The sequence below is a fragment of the Miniopterus schreibersii genome (assembly GCF_964146895.1).
Source record: "Miniopterus schreibersii genome assembly, chromosome: 4".
NCBI lineage: Eukaryota > Metazoa > Chordata > Mammalia > Chiroptera > Miniopteridae > Miniopterus > Miniopterus schreibersii.
The window spans coordinates 71,656,242-71,679,996 of record NC_138105.1 but is presented as its reverse complement, the minus strand read 5'-3'; the positions used below and the strand labels follow the sequence as shown (position 1 = coordinate 71,679,996).

General features: G+C 56.7%; 2 protein-coding genes across 6 annotated transcripts in view; both read left to right on the top strand.

Annotated features, from left to right (window-relative positions):
• On the top strand, positions 1-2,039 carry DAND5 (DAN domain BMP antagonist family member 5; the record flags this gene model as incomplete). Its single annotated transcript, XM_081135552.1, has 2 exons — positions 1-315; positions 1,794-2,039. 2 exons carry the CDS (start codon positions 1-3, stop codon positions 2,037-2,039), a joined length of 561 nt encoding a protein of 186 aa, XP_080991678.1.
• An 11,782-nt stretch (positions 2,040-13,821) lies between these two features.
• Positions 13,822-23,755, top strand: part of NFIX (nuclear factor I X) — a 90,421-nt gene continuing 80,487 nt past the window's right edge. The window contains exon 1 of one of the 5 annotated variants that reach the window (XM_081136181.1): positions 13,822-14,073. In XM_081136181.1, coding sequence (XP_080992307.1) covers positions 14,047-14,073 — 27 coding nt within the window. In that variant the 5' untranslated portion in view covers positions 13,822-14,046. The remainder of the gene's footprint in view (positions 14,074-23,755) is intronic. The other 4 variants (XM_081136187.1, XM_081136185.1, XM_081136183.1 and 1 more) reach the window with 4 other exon arrangements.

Below are 23,755 nucleotides of genomic sequence, written 5' to 3'. Positions count from 1 at the left end.
ATGCTCCTCAGCCAGCTCACCACAGTTCTGAGCCTGCTCAGTGGAGCCTGGCTACCCACAGGCTTGGGGAGACCTGGACCCCAGGATCCCCCACCCCAGCCCTGGGCTGTCACCAATCAGACCCGAACTCTGAGCCGAGGGTCTCTGGCCTCCCCAGTGCCATCTTCTGCTCTCAGCAGCTGGAAGGCCTTCTTGGACCTGCAGAAAACCAGGCGTATGGGGATAGGTGGGCTGCAGCATGGGCAGGACGTGTCTCTCCCGCTGGACCCGCAGGAAGTGGCCCAAGAGATGTGCAAAGCTGTGCGCTTCACTCAGGTGAGTATGTGGTGGGGGAAGGAGAGGGCTGGATCTCAGCGTTGACAGAAGGCATGGCTGTGGTGCCAGATTTGGAATCAAGCCCTGCATCCTTTGTCTCTGATCCTCAGTTTCCTCCCTTATAAAATGGGGGTTGTCTCTCCCACCGCGGCCATAGCAGTTGTCCCTATCCTGGTCTCCCAGCTTCTGCTATCACCACCCTGTCCTCGAAGTCTATTTTTCCACCTGTGAGCTCCTGAGTCAGGTCATGTCTCTTCTTCACTCAGAACCCTCCATGGCTCCCACCTCACCCAGACCAAAAGCCCAAGTTCTTCCTGCAGCCCACAAGGCCCCGCTCTGCTCACCTCCTCCCATCTCCCCCTTGCCCACTTTGCTCCTGCCACACCTGCCTCCTTACTTTCCCTCAGATGCATCAACCTTATATACCACTAGCTGTTCCTTTGCCTCTAGCACCTTCCCCAACCCTGACATTCTATGGCTCCTTCTTTCACCTCCTTTAGGTTTATACTCAAACATCGTTTAACAGTGCAGCACCTCCCACCCCATTCCCCCCTTTTGTTTTATTTCTCGTTGTAGTGCACTTCATCACCTAAAAAGGGAAATTGATCCTGTAATTGCATTTATCATCTGTCTTCCTCAGTAGATGTCTGTTCCACCAGGGCAGGAATTTTTATGCCTTATTCACTCTGTATCCCTGTCCGCAGCCTCCAGAGCAGAGCCTGGCACACAGCAGGAGGCCAGTGTTCATAGAATGATGAACAGCAGTACCTGCCTGCTCAGGCTTTTGGGCAGCCCGAATGAGAGGGGTGTGGGTAGCGCTCTCACAGGTGCATTCAGATGGTGCTCCATAATGGCCGGAGGAACTCATGCCCTATGTTGTTTATGGCCCAGGCTTTGAAGCAAGGAGTACCACGTTCTGCCTTAACTTCTGGTTTCTTTGTAACTCAGAGCAAGAGGCTGAGTGGCTGGGGCAGAGTGAGGGGGAGAGTGCAAGATGAGGATGGGGGGGGAGAGGCAGAGGCGGGAGTGTAGGGTTTAAACAGAGGAGGGCCATGATCAGGGGGTGAATTGATAGATCCACTTAGTTGGAGGGGATCAGAGGAAGAACTAACATTTATTGAGCACCGACCGTGTACCAGGTAATAGGCTAAAAAGGCTTTCTGTGTAAGCACCCCCCCCAGGCTCCTGTAAAGCCACCCCTTCCTGCTGTTCCTCAGCCTTTCTATTAATTCTCTCTGTTGAAAGGGCTAGAATGGTTTCTTTTTTTCCTGGTTGAACTTCGATGACTTCACAGGTGAAGAAACTGAGGCCCAGAGAGACTGAGTAATTTACCCGGCACACAGCCAGCAGATGGCAGAGTCAGGATTTGAGCCCAGGCACCCGTGCTTCTCAAGGTGGGGTGGAAGTGGGTGGGGATTATTATTACTCTGGCCTCAGACTCCACTGCCCTTGACCTGTCTCCCTGCCTCTGGCCCCAGGTGCTCTCCCAGCCAGGATGCATGGCCATGCACCTCCGTAATCACCTCTGTTTTGGCCACTGCTCCTCACTCTACGTCCCTGGTGTGGACTCTGCCCTGCTTGTCCTCTGCAACAGCTGTGTGCCCGCTCGAAGGCACTGGATACCCGTGTTCCTGTGGTGTCGGGTGGGCAGCCCAGGCTCTCGTCGGCGGTTGAAGACATCCACAGTGCTGGTGGAGAGGTGTCAGTGCAGCCCGAAGGCATGAGCTGAGCATCACGGACTGACACACAGACATACTCACCTTGGAGAGATGGGAGTCAGAAAGACGCCAACCTGGATTATGTACTAGGTCAAAGAGACCAGGGATGCAGGGAAAGCCAGATGAGCCTCCCAAGTCCTCACCTTGCTCCCAGGAACACCAGACATAGCCCCAGCCATAGAGGTAGATGACTCATAGTCATAGCACACACTTATTGAGCACTCACTGTTGGCCAGGCCCAGCTCTAAGCATGTGACATGTACTTACTTGTGTCATCCTCAGAGCTGCCCAGTAACATAGAAGTATCACTTCATTTTATAGGGAAGGAAACTGAGGCCCCAAGAGGCAAAGACACTCGCTCAGGGTCACACAGCAGCACCTGGCAGAACCAGCATTTGAACTCAAGGCAGTAACCACCAGGCTGGACCTCCTCACAGAATAAATCAGACACACTCCCAACTGCAGGGAGAACAGATAGCCCCACCCAGACCAGGACACACAGTGACAACCTTGCCCTAGGGACCCCAAGAAACCAAGGCAGGAAGGCAGACATAGCTACTGGGGGAAACTTGGACTTCCCAAGTCAGAGGCAGAACCCACATGTTCCAGCTGCCCCCTCCCAGTCTCCACCCAGCCCCATGTCCAATGTGGCATTTCTACAGGAACCATAAAGGTTGACGGAGTCCAGTTGTGTGTATATGTGTATGTGTGTGTTTGTTCCTCCAACTGGAGTTCCCTGGGAGTAGGTGGCCCTGTGGAATGTGGGCATGGGGGATGCTCCCTCCTCAGTTGGGCACGGGGACAAGGGCAGCCTGGCTTTGGGCGTCTGGAACCAGGGCCCTAGCAGATGGGCCCGTCTGGCACAGACGCAGGGACATGTGGCGCTGTCAGGGTTGCCTCCAAATGCTCCCCGGAGCGCAGGGCGGTGGTGAGGGGGCGACCGGGGCCCCCCTCAGCCCTCTTCCTGCCTCAGGAAGGAAGGCCCCAGGTGAGGGGAGCAGGAGGAGGGGACCCGAGGAAACAGATGGGCCAGTGGGGCGTGGGAGCCCATGACCTCTGACCCCACAGGCCAGCATAGAGGGGTGGGAACAGGCCAGGCAGGCAGCTCCCAAGGCTCTGCTCCAAGGCCCCGAGATGGGGAGTCATGAGTGGCCCACAGGGGAGGGGTGTGCTCTCCCTCCTTCCTCCATGGTTCTGTGCCAAACCTCAGGCAGTGTCCGAGTGGGTAGCTCAGCCTTGGCACCATGGGCACCCCCTCTCTGGCAGGCATATGAAGCGCCTGCTTCCACCCCCTTTCAGCTGTGCCCACCTCCTGCCAGCCGGAGAGCCAGCTGGGAACCTTGGTGCCAGGGGGGCCCCGGCATCCCTGCCCCCTCCTGGGCAGTGCCAACTGGCCCCCACCCCCACTCCCCAGGACCATTAATGGGTGGGTAATGAGTGCTAGGGGAGCGGGGGAGGGGCAGGGATGCAGGTGCCACAGGCGCTGGCACAGGGGCTGCTAATCAGGTTTGCCAACGCCATCTGTCACCGCGCGAGCATCTGGGGCTCAAGGTGACCCTGTCACCCTCAGTTACAATTATGAGTTTGGCATCTGTATTAAAGCCCGCCAGCCGGCCAGGAGGGGGAGGGCTGGGGTGGGTACGGGGGTGCACAGCAAGCCCTGTCCCGGGGGTCCCGTTCCCAGGGGCTGTGTGACTGCCAAGGCATGGAGCTTCTCCCTGCTTAGGGGAGTTGTGTGTGTGTGTGTGTGTGTATACATGTGCTCCAGCCTGCACAATTCTTCGAGCATGCCTGGGTGCAGGATTGGGAGTCTGGGTTTTTGTGTGTCTCTGGGTGCGGTGGCTATGTGTTTGAGTTTGGTGGGATGGCTGGGGATGGGGGGCAGCTCTGAGATCGTGTGGCTACACAGAGCAGTGCGAGTCCATGTGCTGGGAGAGGAGTGAATGGTGGGTCCAGGTGCCTTTGGGTGATGGTGTGTGTCAGGGTATATGTGTGATGTGTGTGTGTGTGTGTGTGTGTGTGTGTGCATCTGAGAGTGTGTGGTGCTGTACATCTGATGGTCAAAGGCTGGCTATATGTTTGGTCATGTGGATCTGTGTGTAAGATTCTGTTGAAGTATGTGTGTGCATGCATGTGCGTAAACACACTAGGGCAGCTGCTGGGAGAGGCTCTGTGTGGTCACTGCAGGGCTTCTCTCCTGCCACTTTTATTTGTTCCTGTCCTCACCAACCCCTGCTGCCGGGCTCTAATCTGGGGGCTGGGGAAGGCAGGGGGCTGGCTCTGAGGAGGGCTCTGGGCTTCCAGTTCTTGTACCTGGATTCAGGGTTCTCAATTCTAGATTCTGAGAACAGGATCTATACTTTTAGATTTTGGATTCTGGGCACTTGGACCTGGATTTTAGATTTTGGGTCCTCAGTTCCTGGATCTGATTATAGATCTTGGTATCTGGGAATCTAGGTTCGGATTCTGGATTTGGGGATCTGGATTCCAGGCTCTGAATTCTGGCTTTGGGTTCTGGCTTCTGGACCCTGGCTTCCCATCTCTAGGCTCTGGGTGCTGAGCCTGGGCCTATCCTCTGCCCTTGTATTCATAATAGGCCACTAGGCCATCCCCTACCTCGCCCAATGGGTGCAGAGACCACATATGGCCACCAGGGGACACCCTTGGTCCAGATTTGGGCCCAGATGACCCAGACATGGACTGTTTGGAGACCTCCCTGGCCTGGCTTGACCCAGCCCTTTGAAGAGGAGGAGGGGGTTTTACTTCCCTTCCTTCCCATTCCCATCTGGGCTGGTGACTGATATCTGTCAAACATGGAGAACTGGACCCAGCATCCCCACAGACCCTCCAACCTGGGCTGGGGGACGGGGCGCCAAGCCATTGGGTCAAATGCAGGGTGGAGAGAGCACATGTCATGGGATGTTGTCAATGAGTTTGCAGGTGTGACAGTACACCATGTGGCTGGGGTAGCCACATATGGCAGTGTTCTGTGGAGTGTGGGCCCGTGTGGTATGTGGTATGTGGCCATGTGTGACTGGGACCACATGTCTGGCAGGGTCCTCATGTGATATTGCTTCTGTAGGGCCCTATCTATAACTGTGTCACTTTGGGGTGGGGTAGGAGTCCCTGTCATATGGATGTGTCTGACTGACCATGACTGTATCTGTGGGTGTATCTGTAGGTGTCACTGGGTCCATGAGAGTGTCTGGGGCAGTGTCCCCAAGACTAGGTCCCTGTGTTGATGGTGTCTCGTCAGTGGGTAGGTGAAGATGTGTAGAACAGAGATGAGCCTTCCAAGAGTGTCAAATTGGGGAAGGTATGTTGTCCAAAGGGGAGTGGAGGAAGGACTGGGGTGGGTGGGACCAGAGGCCCTCGGAACACTTGTTACATTCTCTTACTGGTATCTCTGACCCCCAGTCTTGCTGAGTCTCTCTACTGCTGCGTCTCCTCCCATCTCCCAGTGTCTCTGACTTTGTCTGGGGGTCCTGGTCCTCTGCCTAGTCCTGTTACCAAGCACAGCGCAAGGCACGGTAGGCTCTGTGGTTATTGGCTGGCTCCTACCCCAGACCTTCGTCTTCCGTCTCAATCCCGGGCTCTGCCTCACCTTGGTTCTGTCCCTCTGTCCATCCTTCCTCATTGGTGCATTTCTCTCCATCTCGTAGGTCTCTCCCATCTCTCTGTCTCTCCCTCTTGGCTTCTAAGTGTCTTTCCCAGTCTACAGTTGTCTCTCTCTCCATCTCTTGTCTCTCCCCATCTCTGTCTCTGCCCGCATGGTGGGTCCGGGTGGGTCCCGGACTGCCCCGCCGAAGCGCCGGGCGCCCAGGCGAACAATGCTCCATTCACGCGGCCCTCCGGTGCCATGGCAACGCTCCCGCCCCGCCCTCCCCACCCAGGCCGCCAGTGCCAAGAGGATGCCATGGTTACGTCAGGCGCGTGCCCGCCCCTAGCGTCGCCTCCAGAGCTCTCTTGGAGGGGACAGGCCGGCAGGGGGCGCCCGACTGCAGCCTCTGCCTTGAGTCAGGAGGGGCATCTTCCTTCAAGGGGCTTTTAGCCACTTGGTGCCTCAGTTTCCCTTTCTGTAAACGTTGCGGGGGTGGGCAGACTGAGATCATAGTGTGTGTGCATGTGTGTGTGTGTGTGATGGTGGGTGAACGTGCTTTTTAGAATGGTTACGTGTGAGTACATTTGAGAGTCAGTGGGACTGTGTGCCAATTTGTGGGTCAGTGTTTGTACACATGTGTGGGTGTTTTATGAAAAGTAGTTGGTTCTAGTTTGGGGGTGACTGTATTCCTGTGTGTTTGGAAATGGGTCTGTGTGTGCATTTCCATTCCTAGGTGTAAGAGTGTCTGTAGTTTGGGTATGACGGTGTATGTGTGTTTGTGGTCGTGTGCCCTGGTGTTTGTATGCCCCTGTGTTTGCATGCCTGGGGTGTGTGTGTGATTGTGTGCTTGTGAGTTCGTGTGTGTGTTTGTCTTTGCATGGCTGAGGGGTTGGTGTGAGAGTGACAGCAAGAGAGATGGCAGGTGTCTGTGGTTTTAGTGTGATTATGTGTTTGTGCTTGTGAGTTCATTTAATTGTGTGCATGTGTTTGCATGCTTGGTGTGTGTGTGTGTGTGAGATGGTGCATGGCTGTGTTTTGGGGTGTGGTTGTGAGGTTTTGTAACTGTCTGGGGGGCCTGTGTTCACAAACTCGTGTGTGCTTATGTGTGGGACTGGGAGTAGGTTCCAACGACTGCTGGAGCCTGGCGGAGCCCCCCTCACTTGAGGGCCTCCTGGCACAGAAGGGGGTGCCCAGCTGCTTGAGACCTCCAACTCCCCACAGGTTCAGGAGAGCCTCATCTGATGAATATTCATGAGGTGGGGGCTGGCACCCACTGCTGACAGCTGCACATCCATTAGCGACCCCCCCCATCTGCTCTCCATACACTGACTACAGCAGGGAGGGGGTGTCAGCGTGGGCTTGTCCCTGTTTCTACAACTGGGGGACTGGGGTGTCCTAGTGACTATCATGGAGGCCATGTTAACATGCCTGGCTGCCTGTTGAGACAACTAAGGGGCTGTCTCAGTGTTCTGACAGGCACTGGGGAGAGTGCCTGTTGTGTGACAGGATGTACTTGTAACAGTGGTGTGGCTGTCACCCATTGTTTCTTTGTAGCTCTGTCTGGGGACCTGCAAAAGTGATGCCCTGAGCATGTGTCATCAGAGTATCTTTGAGCAGTTCTATAGTGGCCTTACCTGCTGGCTGTCTGCTCTGTGACACCATGACAGTAAGGATGTGTTATTATTGGATTGACTGGTTTGGTTCAAACATTGATCTAGGGACAGCTGTGGAGATGAAGTGAAGTGATCAGATCTGATTCCTCTCCTTGTGACTGAGTGAGGCAGTGACTCTATGTGGCCACATGGCTAGCACAGCTGTAGGGGCACCTAGACAAAGTATGTCAGTGTCCCTCTGCTGGTCAGTGTGACACTTATACAGTGTGAGGGTCAGCGTGTCAGACTGCAAAGACATGTGAGACCATGAGGCTGAAGGTGTGTGTGACAGCATGGCTGAGGGTGTGACAGTGTCAGTGGTTGAAAATGTGAGTGTGGTTCTGTGTGTGGTTAAAGGTGTGAGAGCATGGCTGTGTATAACAGCATATATGATAGTATGGTTGTGACAGTGGGACTGAAGATGAGACAGGATGGCTGTGTGCATGGCTGTGTGATCAAGTGTGACAATGACACTGTGTGACAGTGAGTGTGTGTGCCGGCATGAGCCAAGGGCCTATGACTGCCCCACCCCTACCCTCAGGCTGCACAGGGAGTCCAGCTACATTCTCACACACAACTACACTGTCACATCCTCAGCCATGCTGCCACATACAGCCATGCTGTCATAGTTTCATGCTGGATTGAGAAGCCTTGTGGCATGGGAGAGGAGAGGAGAGGAGAGGAGGGGAGGGGAGGGGAGGGGAGGGGAGGGGAGGGGGAGGGGGGAGGGGAGGGGAGGGAGGTCTATAACTCCTCTGGCTCAGATCCATCTTGGGGATGCACTTGGGCCTTAGACATGGAGACATGGAGATCCAATGCTGGGGGGGCATGGCCTTGCCCCTCTGTCTTCTCTGTGCAGCTTGGGTTTGGGAATTAGCCTCCAGATGTAGTGGGTATGGGCAGTGGGAGGGCTACTCTGGGTTGGGGGACTCCAGCCTGAGCCCTGGTGTGTGGCTGGGTGGCCCCTGGGGCTTGGCCAGGAACATGGTGCAGCTGGTTCACCCTCCACCCCCATATCTTCTCCCTAGGATGGCTGGGTGGTGTACAGAGGCCCTATTCAGGATCCAGGGCCAGGTTTCCAGGGTGGGTGGGGTGGGTCTCCTTCCTGCTGCAAATGAAAGGTTTCCCCAACTCCTTCCCTTTGCCTCCAAATGGGTGCCAGTCACCAGAGGCCTTGCTGCCCTCCTGTCCTCCATCCTGGCCAGGCTGTGCCTCTGGGGCACGTTGAAGTGTGTGTCTGTAGGACCTTGCATGTAGCTGCAGGCTGGCCTGTGTGTCCCCATTTGTGATTTGGGGATGCTTGCATATGTCTTTGGGTGTCATGTGACCAACTGTCTGTGTGTGACTAACCATGTGTATGTGTATCCCCTGTATAACTTTGTATGATTTTGTGTGTGCCACAGCTGTGGATGATTTTGAGAGCATCTGTGAGTGTGACCCAATGGGTCTGTCCTGTGTGAGATTTTGTGTCCCTTTGTGACTGTGTATAGCCTGTGTATATCTGTGTAGTGTGTGATTCTGGGAGTTCATGTAACTGGGTGTGTCTGTGTGTGTCTTTGTGAGTTAGTGAATAAATGAGTCTCTGGGGGTCTATGTGATGGTGAAGGTCTTAGTGTGTGACTGGGGTGCTATTAGTGTCACTCTGTGGGTGGCTCTGGGAAGGTCTGCGTGGCTGTGTGTGTCCATGTGCTATTCTGGAAGGATGTGTGACAGCATCTTTGGGTGATCTTGTGTCTGTGTGTGATTATAGCATTTTATATGACCCCCCCCCCCAGAGGAGAAGGAGGATCTGTATGTGTGTGAGTACACCTGTGTGTTGTGATTTTGTGTGTGTGTGTGTGATGTGGTCTGGGTTGCCTAGCTAGGTATGCCTTGTGAGTGAGGACTTTAACTCCTCTGGCTCAGGTCCCACTAGGGGGCTCACAGACCAGGGTTAGGGCAGTAAAACAAAGGCTAGGACCCCAGACCTGGAGCACAGACCATGCCTGCCAGTCTGGTCAGGTGAGACATTAGACCCTTTTGGGGAGTGAGGATCCCAGTGCTGCCAGGAGGGCCCTAGAGTACCAGTCTTCCCATCTTCACCCCCCTCCCCTGCAGTACTTACAGCCTGGCTCTTCACTTATCCTATGTGCCAGATGTTTGCCACCTCCCTGAGAGGCCTACCCAGCTGACCTAGAGCACAGCAATGCCTGACCACCACCTTCAGTGGCCCAGGACATTAGCTGCCAGAGCCCAGATGTTTCAGTGCCCCACCCCCCACGCCCAGCCTCCTGGCCAGGTAGTGCCATAGGCCTGGTTCTTGCTCCTCCCCCCTCCCCCTCCCCCCACACACCTGCATTGGAAGAACACACCTGCTGCCAGCCACAGCCAGGTGGGCAGCCCTGCATGGAGGAATGTGGGGATTCCAGCTATGGCATCCCAGCGTGCCCAGTCCCCATGGCAGTGCCCCCTCCCCCATGATTTCTCAAGAGACAGGTGTGTCCTAAGACCTGGGCTCTGGGGGGAAAGGGGTGGAGGGGCATGAGTATCTTCCGGAGCAGCCCCTCTGCCTCCCTGTACAAATTCTAGTGGCAGCTGTGGAGGGGGAGCAGAGCAGATGTGTGTATGGGGGGGTGTTGTGGGTATAGACGGGAGTGTGAGTGTATTGAGAGAATTCTGAGTGCAGATATGTGCGTGAACATGGACAAGTGTTTTGTTTGTGTGAATATGGATGGATGTGATGTGTGAGTATGAGGAAGAGTGTGTGTGTGTACATACAGGGAGGGTTTTGTGGTGTGAAGCTGTGTGTGAAAGAAAAGATGGGTGTTGTGTAAGAATGGAAGGATGGGTGTCTTGTGTATGTGTCTGGATGTTGTGATTCTTAAAGGAAGAATGAATGTTGTGTGTGTGTGTCTGCGTGTTGGAATGGAAGATAAATGTCTTGCGTGTGTATGAATGCTGTGTGCGTGTATGAGAGAAAGGATGGGTGTCCTGTGTGTGTATTGGATGTTGTATGTTTGTGTGTGTGTTCCAATGGAAGAATGGGTGTTGTGTGAATTTGTGTGTGTCTGAATGAAAGAATGGGTTTGTGTGTGTCTGTGTGTCTGTTTGAATGGAAAGATGTGTGTGTGTGTATGTGTGGATGTTGAGTGTGTTTGTGTGTGCTGAATGGAAGGATGAGTGTCCTGTGTGTCTATGAATAGAGGGTTGAATATTGTGGTGTGAGTATGTGTGTGAATGAATGAAGGATTGTGTGTGTGTGTGTGTGTGTGTGTGTGTGTGTGTGTATGCAAGTGGAAATGTAGTGAGTATGCAAAGTGGGAATGGGATGTGGGTTTAAGCAGAGCCCAGGTTTGCAGGACTGGGAGAGCGATGAAGGAGTGGGCAGACCCCTACCCCAGGGTCTGGCACAGCTGGTGGACAGGGCTGGGAGGACAGGGAGGCAGGTGGGGCAAGAAAGGCAGGTGGAGCAAGGACTGGGCCCAAGTTGGGGGCCTTTGGAGCCCTGTGCCCACTTCGTGACTGTTTCCAGGGGGCCAAGGAGGGTCCATCTGGCTTGGGGTCTGCCCCCAACCCCCCAGCTATATTAAAGTCCCAGACACTCCAAACCCCTTCACCATTTTCTCCCTCCCAGACTTTTCCCACTGCCCCCCTCAAGCCCCCAACAGGCCCACACTGCTCCAGTGACCCCTTCACACAGGCCCTATAACCATCCCAAACTTATCTCTGCCTCTTCCCTTAGCCATCCAAGCCCCTCCTTGGGTCCCCAAACCTCTTCTGGACCCCATATATTCCCAGCACCTTCCCCCAGACATTCCAGCTTCTCTTGGGCCTCCTTAAGGGCCTTCAGACCCTTTTACACCCATCCCCTGCCTTTTCCTGCTCCCTTCTCCCACCCCATCCCCTAACCTACCCCCACCCTGTCCTTTACCTGGGACATCCAGGACTCCATCCCTCTTAATCCCCAAACCTCTTCCCTCAGCCTCTCACAGTCTCCAGTCCCCCCCCTGCACCCTTCCCCTATTTTCCATGTAGCCCTGCCCCATCCCTTCAGTGCCCCCTCCAACCCTTCCCCTGTGCACCCTCCCCCTTGCTCTCCTCCTGCAGCAGCCACGGCAGGCGGCAGTAGCGGTGGCCCTGAAACTTTAAACGGTGTTAAAAGTTTCTGTTTACGAGAAGCCCTTGAATTTTTAAGGACGTATCGATTCCCTCTGCCAAGGCCTTGCATCAGTGGTGCAGGAGGGGAGGCCAGGTTGGACCACGGGATCCAGGAAAGAGCTCCTCAAACATGGAATGACAGACACACCCTCAGGCACATAGAGACCCCCTTCCTGACACACAAGCACACACACACATACCTAGTCACACACACCAATACAGCTTGTTGAACACAGACTGACATCCCTGACAAAGACACAGAGCCCCCTCCCTGACACGCACCTACCTGTGCACACACAGATCCTCATCATTGTCCCAGACCCACAGGGATCACCCCATAGAGAGAAACACTTCTGGTGACCCATGGACACTTTTTGCCACACAGTCCCTGAATGCAGACAGATCCACTGGGACCCTCACACACTTACTTGCCCACTTGACCACATACACTCTAGGACACACAGAGAGGCCCGCACATACACAGGTTTGTCACACACACCGACACCTTCTGACAGAAAGACCCTCAGAGCTGATGCACACACAGTGGTCAGCTTGAAACACACATGCTCACTAGTTCCCCCATCACCAGTACTTCCTGTCAAACCCAGACCCCATCTACACTTGACTCCTGCTAGAATGTCAGCCTCCCAGGGACAGGTCTTTTGTCTTGGTCCCCACTATGTCCCCAAAGCTTGGCACCGGGCCTGACAGATGCTCACCCTCTCTGACTCACAGACACCTCCCAGGCACACAGCCAGACCCACATCACCACTACACAACACTGGTCCTCACAAAGGGACTCCTGGACGTCCATTGACTGGCATGTCTTTCTCCCAGAGGACACCCAGACCCACCCAGACACCCGAGGACACAACTACAACCACCCTGACTCAATGGTCTAGTGTGACCAGGAGCATTCCCCTTCAGGGACATTTTAAAACCACCCCCCCACACACACACCTGGGCACCAACACTCCTCTGACAGACAATGCATAGCTGAGCATTGCTACAGCTTCTTGGCCAGGGAGGGCAAGAAGGTGCTGGCTGCACCTGGCAGCAGGAGGGAGCTTTGTCTTGGCAGGAGCTGCCTGGGGGCTGTGGCTCCACCTCCCCGCCTACCACAGGGGTCACCCAAGGGCTCCCCTTGCACCCACACCAGGGCCCCCAGCACCATCTCTCCCCCAGGTCCTTTCTGCTTTGGAAATGGGGGGTTAGGAGCCTACATGAGGGACTGGAGCCTCACCAGTGGGTGTGTGTACATGTACCTGAGTCCCCCATGCCCTTTTCTGTCCCTGCAGGTTGGGCTGGGCAGCCCCTGCTTGATCTGTGTATGTCCATGATCAGAGCCAAGTACCAGTGTGTGTACTGTGTGTGTGGGAGGAGCCTGGGTACATGTGTGTGGCACCTGTGTGCATGGCTGGGTGATTCTCCGAGGGGCATTGCCAGTTGACTAGGTATCAAAACTGTTGGTCAGCGTGCCCAAGGCCCAGAGTTTCATCAGTTGCATGGTGTGTGTTTGCTGTGGGCATCAGTTGCATGGTGTGTGTTTGCTGTGACTGCCAATGTCACTTTGTATCTCTGTATACAAAAAGTCAGTGTGTCCCTGGTGTTGTTGAATGTCTGGAGCATGTCAAGGTGTAGTTGTGTGGTCATGCCTGTGTCAGTGTGTCAGCATGTATCTGTACATGTCAGAGGGCTCTGCTGTGTGTATGTCTTAGTGTGTCTGTGTGAGGCCCATGTTGGTGTGTATCTGTCTGTATTTGGGTGTCTAAACATGGTTCCTTGTTGGAATGCATTCGTGCCAGTATCATTATATGATGGGGGGCCTGTGTGCATGTCAGTGTGTGGGTCACGGATTGGTTTCCTAATCTTGGAGGTTGTGTGTGTGTGCATGAGTGGATTGTGTGCCCGGGCATGTGTCCATGCTGTGTGTGCGTAGGTGTCTGCGTGTGCTTTGTTGTCGGACCGTGAAACATGTGGCAATGCGTTCTGTACGTGACTGTGTGGTGGGGTCCGAACCCCGCTGTGTGTCAGCGTGTGTCTGCATTGGAACGCGGGCCAGCACGTGTCGGGGTGGCCGTGACGGTGTGCGCCCCCGCGCGTGTGCGCGCATGCATATATGTGTGTGTGTGTGTGTGTGTGTGTGTGTGTGCGTGCGCTTGTGTGTGTATGTGTGTGTGTGCGCGCGCGCGCGCGCGCCTGCCGCCGCTCCCCGCCCGCCTGCCCCTCCCCGCGCCCCTCCTCCTGCCCGCCCGCCTGCTCCCTCTCCCCGGAGTGCGCCGCTTCCAAACTTTGTCTAAACTTTCACTTTCACAGCGCGACGGCGGCAGCGGCGGCGGCGGCGGCGGGCGAGGGTGACCGGCCGAGCGGCGGCGGCATGGAGTAGACGCGCGGCGGCGGCGGCGGCGGCGGCAGACGCGAGAGGCAGCGGCGAGCGCGGCGGCGGCGGCGGCCCCGGAGCCGGCGGGGCCGAGCCTGCGAGCGGCGAGAGCGGGGCCGCGGGCCGGGCGAGCGCCGCGCGGCGGAGGCCGGAGGAGCGGAGCCGGAGCCCAAGCGCGACCGCCTCCTGCCGGGCCTCCTCTCGCCGCGGCCGGCCGCCGCGCTCTCGCCAGGGCGCCCAGCTATGTACTCCCCGTACTGCCTCACCCAGGTACCGGCCGCCGCCCCGCGCGACCGGGGAGGGAAGCGGGCGCAGGAGGCCGGCCGGCGGCGCAGGCGGGGAGGGCGGGCGGGAGGGCAGAGGGGGCGCGCGGCGGCCGGAGGAGTGAGCCCGCGGGCGGCCGAGGAGTGCAAATCGTGCTATGGGGAGTCCGGGAATGCGTGCGGGCGCCACTGTGCGCGTGCGACCCTGGCCACCGGCAGATCCTTATTGGGGTCTCGGGAGGTGGCTGGCTGCGTGCATGGTGCTGCCCTGGAGCGGGAGTGAGTGTGTGTGTGTGTGTGTGTGTGTGTGTGTGTGTGCGTGCGTGCGCGCGCGCTCGGCTGGGGTGCGGTGAGCAACGGGACTCCCGCCGACCTGTGGGCCACTGTGGCTGCACCCGAACAGCATGGCCTCTGGCAGTGTTTGCGGGGTTGAAAGAGTGGCAGAGGGTGGCCCTGAGGGCGCAGAGCCGGGACTCGGTCCGGTGTTGCTCCCAGGGGCGGGCGCAGCATTTCCGAGGGTGGCAGCGGCCGGCATGCGTGGCAATGGCCCCTGTGCGCGGCCGGGGTGCCCGGGGCGGGCCGAGCGGCCCGGGCGTCTCCCCAAAGTCTTTGTTCAGGCCTCACATGGGAGCGGGGCTAAGAAAATGGCGGGGCTCCCAAATTTCGGAGGGGCAGGGGAGGGAAGAAGAGAGGAGGGAGGGATGGGCCTGCTGCCAGCTGCGGCCTCGCCTCTCCACCGACCCTGGACGACGACGCCGCGGGTCCCCCTCCAAACTTTCCTCGGCACAAACTTTCCGGTCCCGGCTAACCGGGCTGCTGCGCTGTGGACCAGGCAGGCCGGGGGAATACCGTCTAGTCACCCAGGGGCAGGAGGGTAGGAGGCAGCGGTGGACGCCGCCGACAGCGCTTCGACCACGCCGTCGGGCTAACCGCGAGCAAAACAGCGCCGACCTTGACGCGCTGCAGAGCGCATCCCGCCTCCAGCGAAGTTCCCTGAGCAGCGCTTGGCGGAGGCAAAGGCTCCCGGGATGCCTGCCCTGCTTCTCCACCCTCCCGGGGCGGTGGCCCCAGGCTCGGAGAGGGCACAGGAGCTGACCAGAGTCCCCCAGCGGCCTTGGCAGCGCTGCCTGCAGGGCCAGGCCTAGGCTGGCAACACAGATTCAGCGGAGGGGACACCTGGGGCTGCCCAGCAGTGCCTGCCGGCAGGATCTGCATATGTGGCGAATCTATAGGCCAGGCCTGGGGTCCTAATTGTCCCCTCTGCCAGTCTGAGCCTTGTCAGCCATGTGTCAGGTGTGCCCACAGCTAGAAGTGGGAGTCCGTGTGAATATGGCTGCTATATGGGCCTGATGTGTGGCAAGAGGGTATGTCTGGGATGAATGTCAGCGATGACCACCCTACTCTCTTGTATCAACAGATGCAAGTATGTGTGTGTGTGTGTGTGCGAGAGAGAGAGAGAGAGAGAGAGAGAGAGAGAGAGAGAGAAAGAGAGAATCGATCTTGGAGTCTGTGGGTGGCTCCTGTGGATTGGCCATGGGCAGGCCTGTGTGACATGGACATGTGGGAAGGATGCCCAGGGAGCAGGTTTTTCTGTACAGGGGTGAGTATGTATTAGTGAGGTGCACGCTCATACATGTGTATCACAATACAGGTGTGAGCAGGCACTCTGACCACTGTAGCAACATGGGGATCCCCACATCTGTGCCTCTGACTGGCCTGTCACCCCATGTTGGGCTTCCACACAATGATCCTGCCCACGCTGCTGAGTCTGAGCCGTGGCTGCCTTTGGGGCTATCTATGCTTGGGTGGCTTGTATGGCTGGTGTTTAGGGCCTAGTGGGACCAAGACCCCACACTCCAGCAGCCCCTTGCCCACCTGCTGCGAGCCCAGCTTCTGGCCTGTCCCCCCGAGGCCTGGGTAAGAGTCTGAGCCCTCAGATTTCACGGTACCCTGGGAAAGAAAATGCCCGCCGATCCACTGTGACCAGACTAGGAAGGGGCTGAGGTCGCCCTGAGGCTCAGGGTTATGGCCAGGGCTTGACTCTGTGACACTCCAGAAGGGAGCAAGGGCTCAGCTCCATCACAGGGCTAGGCTATGAGTGTGTCAGGGTTGCTGAGGGGCACAGCAGTCACAGTCTGGGTGGGTCGCTGATGTCTGGGTCAGCAGAGTGTCCCCTTCCGGAGAGCTACATCTCTTGGATCCAGAGTCTCTGTTTTTACAAATTTTTCTGCTTCCATAGTTTGCTCTGCCAGCCTCTGTCTCTCTCTTTCTCTCCCTCTCTGTCTCTGTCCTTCCATATCTTTGACTGTCTCTCCCTGTCTGTTTCTTATTCTGGCCCCAACTCTGCTCCCCCCTCCTCCACACATCTCGGACTCTCTGTCTCACTCTGGCCTCCATCTCTCCCTCTCTCTCTTTCTCTCTCTCTCCCTTTTCTTTTTTTCAAACCAGAATTGGCTTCGATTTTAAAGTCAATAAATGATTGAGCAGGAACGAGCTTGGAGCAGCGGGGCCCTGGCGGGGAAAGGCACTGTGGGCGAGGGGGAAGGGTGCGGGGGGGGGGGGGGGATCTCCTTCTGGAAAAAGCATCGAAATCCAGGGCGGCTGGGCGGGGCGCTTGCTGGAGCTGCTGGAGCCCACTACAGCCGCAGACCTGAGTCCTCAGTGGAGGGGGGCAGATGGATGGGACTCCCCCTCCAAATAAACAGACACACACCAGAATGTAGACACACACACACTGCCGCCGCCGCCAAGATGGGGATATAAATGACATGCTCACGTTGATGTCCATACACACGGCCATTGGCAAATCTGTGGACACAGGAGATGGTGGACCTGTGTTCCCTCCCCACCCGACACACATAAACACACACACATCCCTCAAAATGGAATGTGTATATCGATACCTCCTCACAGACACACGGTAATATCTCCCAGTCACGCTCAGATACAGGCTGACTCAAGTATGTGTTCAACCCCACACTTACACAGACTCAAGGATGGATGGATGGATAGACGTACACCTTTCCACAATGCTGTTGGCTCACTCAGGTGTGTACATAGACATGCACCCTCACCGGCATTCCCTGCCTCGTGGCCACCGGAGCAACAGAATGTTTTTGTACCCTTGTTTCTAAGAAGCGACACACACAATCATTCCAGGGGAGGGCGATGGGCTGGGGCCTCCCTGATGTGCCCCCACAGCTCTCTCCCTGGGTCACTGTGGCCACCTCTCTGTCCCTGTGAAGCTGCTGTTCCTGATGCTGCACTCACATGGAGGCTCCTTTTTATGCACATTTTCTCTCTGGTTCTGGCCCTGCCCACTTCATGCCCACAGCTGGGATGGGAGGTGTGTGCAGCATGAACTGGGATGAGGTAGGCTCTTCTGGGTTAATGTAGGGGGCAGAGTGTTCCCCTCTCCCTGGGAGCTGGAGCCAGGGGTCCTGGCCCAGCTAGGAATGTCTTGTGTGGCCTCAAGGGCTCCCAGGTGGGAGATGTGGGAGCAGAGGTTGAGAGCTGGGCTTTACTATAAAACAGCACAGAGTTTGAGCTCCAGTTCTGTATCTTCTAATCCTGTGACCTGAAGCACAGGATTTTCCTGGTCTGTAAACGACACTAATAGTGCCTACATTTCAGGCTGTGATTAGGCTCAGGTACATAGCATATGCTCAAGGAACAGAATGACTTGTGGTCATTTGTTTACCATCGTTAGACCACCCCCAGGCCTTCTGCTTCAGTAGGGTGGAAGGCAGGGTTGAAGACCTCCCAAACATAGAAATCCAAGTGAACTACCTGGAGGAGGAAGCAAGAGAAGAGATTGGAAGGAGGAAGGCATCTCAGGACCTAGCATTTTTCCCTTGAGCGGGGCCCTGTAGACCAAGCAGAGGGCAGCGGGGGCCCAAGGCAGGGATGGTGGGGAGCAGGGTACAGGAGGGAAGAGACAAGGCCTGTGGGGACCAGATGCCTTTCACCCTTTCCCTAATCTTGACCCTAATCATGACCAGGCCTGCTTTGGGTCTGGTTTCTGGGGCCGTGTGCAGGAGTGTGTATGCACACAAAGATGAATGGGGCAAAGAGCCTGGAGATGAAGGTGGGTCCTGATGGTGGCTTCAGGGACATCTGCATGGCTCCAGAATCCTTTCTGGACCTGGGCCTTGTTACCTGGGTACACCATGGGGACAGGACACGTGTGGGACCCTGTGTGAGCACTTGTCAGGATTCAGTGGGCATCATGGGTGCGTGCAGGGGTGGATGTGCAGCCGTGGCTATGGCAAAATCCCCCTGGTGCTCAGTGTCGACTGGTGGCCTTCACATCAAACCCACTGGGAGCTCAGCCTTTTATCTGCTTGGTCCCTGCCCTCTGCTCTCGAAGCGTGAAGAATTTGGGGTCTTGCACTTTCTTCCAGCTGGACCAAGAGAGGAGAGGAGTCTGGGATGTCTGTGCTTCCCTCCAACACACTGCTGAGGACGGTGCTCCAGCTGGGTGGGGAAAGGGGGGTGTCTTCACTTTCCTGCCCCCAAAGCTCTGGATGTGGGGTTGAAGGGACCAGGGGACTGGCTGTGAGTGCCTACCTGGGTTCTCCTAAATCTGAGTGTGTTCATTGGCATCTTGGGCCTCAGAGCCACCATTTTCTTGTGGACAGCCATGTGGCTGCGTACATCTATGTAGGTCCCAGTTCAAGTGTCTCTCTCTCTCTGAGTGTCCATCATGGGGTGCTGCCTGTCTGAGGGTCACCCCAAGCTCCGTCTCTGTGTATTTGGGTGATGGGTGTGTATCACTGTGTGTTCCTGATGTGGTCTTTGTGTCACAGTGCCACTGTGGTGTGTCCCTGTACAGCTCATTATATCCTCTGGGTGTCTAACCATCACGGGAAGGGGTGTATCCATGTGCCTTACCTGTCTGTGTCGACCTGTAGGGCATACATGTCAGTGCTGTGCTCCCACGGCACTGTTCATCCTGGGCTTTGTCTCTGTGACCATTGATGTGTGTCTCACCACATGAGTTCCTCTCCCTGGCCTCTCTCAGGCTCTCGGCATAGTGTGAAATGCCCACTATGGCGGCCAGGCCAGCGGCTGGGAGCACGCTGGCCTTTCCATGGCTTCCCATGAGGTTGGGCAGCCGTGGCGGCCCTGCTGTGGGCCCTGCCCGTGCCCCTGGCCCGTCATGGACAGAAGCCCGTTGTGTGGTGAGGTGCGGGTATGTGTTTGGGCCGCCCACAGGCCTCCCTCTGTCTGCCCAGTGTGCATTGATCTTGGCTTCTGCCTGTGTCCGTCCTGGCCTGGCTAGTTGGGCTGTCGGGCTGTTTCTGTGGGCCTGAGCCCACCACCCCCGGAGCCAGGTCTTCCCTGGGTCTCACACCCCCAGCTGTCCCTCCAAGGCTCTGAGAGCATGGATTTGGAAACTGAGGCCCCCCTTTTTCCCCTCTCTCTTTTTCCTCCCTCTCTCCTCCCCTCCTCCCGCTCCCTCTCTCCCTCTCTCTCTCCTGCCAAACGCGTCTTGGCTCTGTCTGAATATCTCTCCTCCTCGATTTTTGGCTCCAGCTCTGGGCGCGTTCACTAAAAGAAGAAGGGCTAGCTCCCCCTCTCCCTGCCCCCCTTGCTGCCTCCCCCCTTCTGAAGAGCCCCTCTGAGGGCGGGAGTGGCCACGTGCAAGGGCCTGGGCCCCCCCTCCCGGAGTGGGCTTGGCCAAGGGGGCATGGGCATGGTGGGTGAGGGGGCCAGGGGACTGGGCCTGGCAGCCTGAGGGTGTAGCAGCCAGGGTAACTGTGCTGCCCGGCTGGGCAGGCGGGTGGGCGGGTGGGGAGGGGTCAGGGGCACAGAGCTGGGGTGTCTGGCTTCTGGTGGGGCTGGCAGGCCTCTGTGAGGCGCAGCTGTGCCCAGAACTCCGAGCTGCGTTTGCCACCACTACCAATGTGGCTGCGCCAGCCGGGGAGGGGGAGGCGGGTGGCGGGCACTGCGGCGCTCCGTAGCCAATCGGAAACCAGGGTTGCACTGGGGAGCTCTCCCCCCACTGGGCTTCACCCTGAAGGGAGCGAGGGCGGTGGCCAGCATTGGGCAGGGGGCAATGCCACCACCACTACCGAGGACCCTGCCCTCTTGGCTGACAGTTTGGTGCCAGCCTTCCTGGCACAGATCGGGCAAAGGGCGGGGGTTGGTCCCCACCTGAATCAGAGGGAGACAAGCCAGAGGCAGGGGCAGCACACCCCTCCTCCTTAGCCTCAGGAGGCAATAGGAGCTGGGGGTATGGGGCCAAATCATCCAGGAGGGTCCGTCCAAATATGGGCTTCAGTCAAATCACCTCAGGGGTTTATTTCAGGTCCATCTCACACCAAGTCACACTCTCTCACTGGCACACTCGGGCACAAAGAACCATGCTGTCACACACAGGCACAGCACACCCTCGCACAGCACACCTCCCTAAGTCAGGCATACACAGACACAGGCGTCCCCACACAAAGATGCTCGTTTTCACACACAGACACATAGAGACACCCGCCACACCTGAACACATCGGTGCAGGAACACACTTGTGGGCGCAGACCCGCAAGCACACATGGTTATACAATAACATGCTGTGAAACACATAGTACAGACACACTCACTACCACTGCCAAACACACAGGAGTGCACAGACCCAAAGACACTCAGTGAGAAGCACACGGCATGAGCATGCAGTGACGCTGTCAGACCCCCAGAAACATACACAGGAGCGCCCATCCACCCCCCCCACCGTCAGACACATAGGAGCCCACGCATGCATGTCCTCAGTAATGTACTCTGAGACACTCAATGAGACACACACATTTGACAGTGTCTGGAAACCTTTTTGATCGTCACACTTGGAGGGGGATTTGCCCACTGGCATCTAGTGGGTGGAGGCCAGGGATGCTGCCCAACACCCTACAGTGCACAGGATGCTTTACCACAGAGAATGATCCAGCCCCAAATGTCAACAGTGCCGAACTGGAGAACGTCAGCCCTAATATGTTATCAGATAGATAGTAACGCACACATGGGCCCAACTAACTCCTGACACTCATCTCTCTCACACACACACACACACACACACACACACACACACACACACACACACACGAGGCCAGCTGACACAGTGTCTCACAGTCTTGCTCACCAGGATCTAGGTGTTGTCACAAATGCAGTTTCTCACTCTACCACCTCCCCAGGCCCAGGTACAAATGGTGTGACATGTACACAGTCCTGTGTTGCACCAGCACACAGGGATGAGGGTCACACTCACACACATTTTCACACCTGAGCCACACCTGGCCTTGCTTGGAAATGGTGCCTAAGAGATGAAATCTGCCCTCCTCATAGCTCCCCTCTGCTTGCTGGCCCCCTGGCTGCCTCTGAGCTGCAGATTCAACCACCCCAATCTCTTCTAATGGAATTTGAAGCTCTGAATCCCTGTGCTAGTTTGTAGAAGCCTGGGAGGCCACAGGCCACTCCTGCTCAGGACACTCCCAGCCATCTGGGCTCAGCAGTGGGGCCAGAGGTAGGCCCAGTGGCCAAGGGCCCAACTCTTACTGTCCTGCTTCTGGCAGCCATTGAAACAGTCTGGGGTGGAGGCAAGGCCAACTTCTGAGACTCTTGTCCTCCACAGGACTGTCTCGCTAATCTACTCTGGCCTCTGACTCTGGAGAAAGAGCGAAGAAAAACGGCTGGCAGGATCAGATAGGGAGAAAGCCTTTTGTAGGAAAATATCAAAATGAGCGTTTATCCTAAAAATCAGAGTGATGGCTAAGGTGTGTTGTGTGCTTGCTGTGTCACCTGCTGTGCTAAGAGTCTTCCCAGCTTTTCTCTCTGAGTCCTTCCATGTGAGGCAGATGTGGCAGGGGTTAGCTGTATCCATGTGTGTGCTCCTGTGCGCGTCTGACAGTATATTAGAGCAGGGTTTCTCCACTTTGGCACTGTTGACATTTGGGACATTTAGAGACTGGGACCTCTGAGCCAACTTCTTGGGTTTGAAACCTGGCTTTGCTGTTCACTAGCTGTGTGACCTTGGGCAAGTCACTCAACCTCTCTGGGCCTCAGTTTCTTCTCACAGGGTTGTGGTATGGATTAGAGAAGTTGGTTTACAGAATGTGCTTTAAAACAATGCTTGTTGTAAAGTAAGTGCTTGGTTTTATAGATGAAAAACCAGAATCAGAGAAGAGCACTCAGTGCCAGGGACAAGGGCTAGGAGGTGGTGGAGTCTGGGTCCCTTCTCCGATCACCACCATCCTAATTCCTACTGACAGGAAAGAATTGCAGCTTATTCTCTGGCCTTTACCAAATTTCAGAGTGGTCCTGTACGCCCCCATTTGAAACTTGTCCCAGCTATCAGCTCTTGAACCCTCCTTACCACTCTGGCCTTCAGATCTTCTTCCGTTGTCCAGGGCTCAGAATGAGAGTGGATGGTCGTCCACCCCCTTTGCACCCCCACTGGCCAGGCTTGCCCTCACCCCAGTGGGACCCAACACCCTCTCCCACACCTTGCCGGGCACCCAGCCGGAGCCCGTGTGCTGGGGGTGCAGCCAGGGGCCTGTGCATTCCTTCAGCAAATATTTACCAAGCACCTCCTGGGTGCCAGTCTCTGTTCTGGGCCCTGGGGGCTCAGCAGGGAGCAAAATCAGCCAAGATGCCAGCCCTGGTGGGAGGGCAGACAATCAACCCAATAAACAAGAGAGTGTCCAGTACTGGAGACAGCAATGTATGGGGAGAGGAGAATGGGTAGGACCTGCTGAAGTGCTAGGCAGCTGCGGTTTTAGCAGAGTTGGTTTGTGAGGCTGACTTTCAATTCAACATTGCTCTGCCACAGCTCAAGTGCAGGCCCCTTTGCCTCTCAAAGGGGCAGTCTGGAGGTGAAGGGGATGTGGCTTAGCATGGTCCCTGCACCGTCTGCCCAGAACACATGGCCTGTTTTTGCTGCAGCCTGAGGTCACCCATTATCCGTACTGTAGATAAAACCTATGCTGCCCGCCCAGGATTGTGGACAAGATGGCCAGGGCCTCTCTTGTGCAGAAACCAGGCCTCAATGGGCACTGGGCATTCTCAACCCTGCCACTCTGAGCTTGGGGGTGGGGCGGGGGCAGCTGGCGGCCCAGAGTGGCACTTCCACCTGGGCCCCTCGATTTAGCTCCCCCGGGGAGGGCTGGTTTATTTTTACCGAAGCCCGTCACCCTGGCAGTGCCAGGCAGCGCCATCTTTGTAGGGTCTTGGGGACCTGCCCACAGCTTGAGGAGACCTGGGCTTTGTCTGCTGGACCCCTGATTCCTACTGGGTCCCCATCTTTCTCCACCCCCAAAACTTCAGGAGTAAGGGCTCTGGACTGGGGCTGGTGGGGTCGGCACTGTGGGCTGGCAACCACCATGCCCAGGCTGGTGGCATTTGGTTTGGCACCCTGCCTGTCCACCACCCCCACCCCATGCCCGGGCAGAGCCGAGCGGCTGCTGCTGCCAGTCTCCATTTCGATGCTTGGGGTGGGGGTGGGGGAGCCCTGAGTGCCTCCCAACCCCTTACTGCCCTGTGCCATCTAGGGCTTGTCCCCCATGCCTGCTCCCTGGAAGGGCCCGGGCTGCTTTTTTCGCTGCCCTTTTGCAGCCTGGAGCTTGGTGAGGATGCCTGCCTGGCTCCCACCTTCCTGCTCGCTTCCTCCCTCTCTCCTTCTTCTCTGTAATGGCTCACCATTTTGG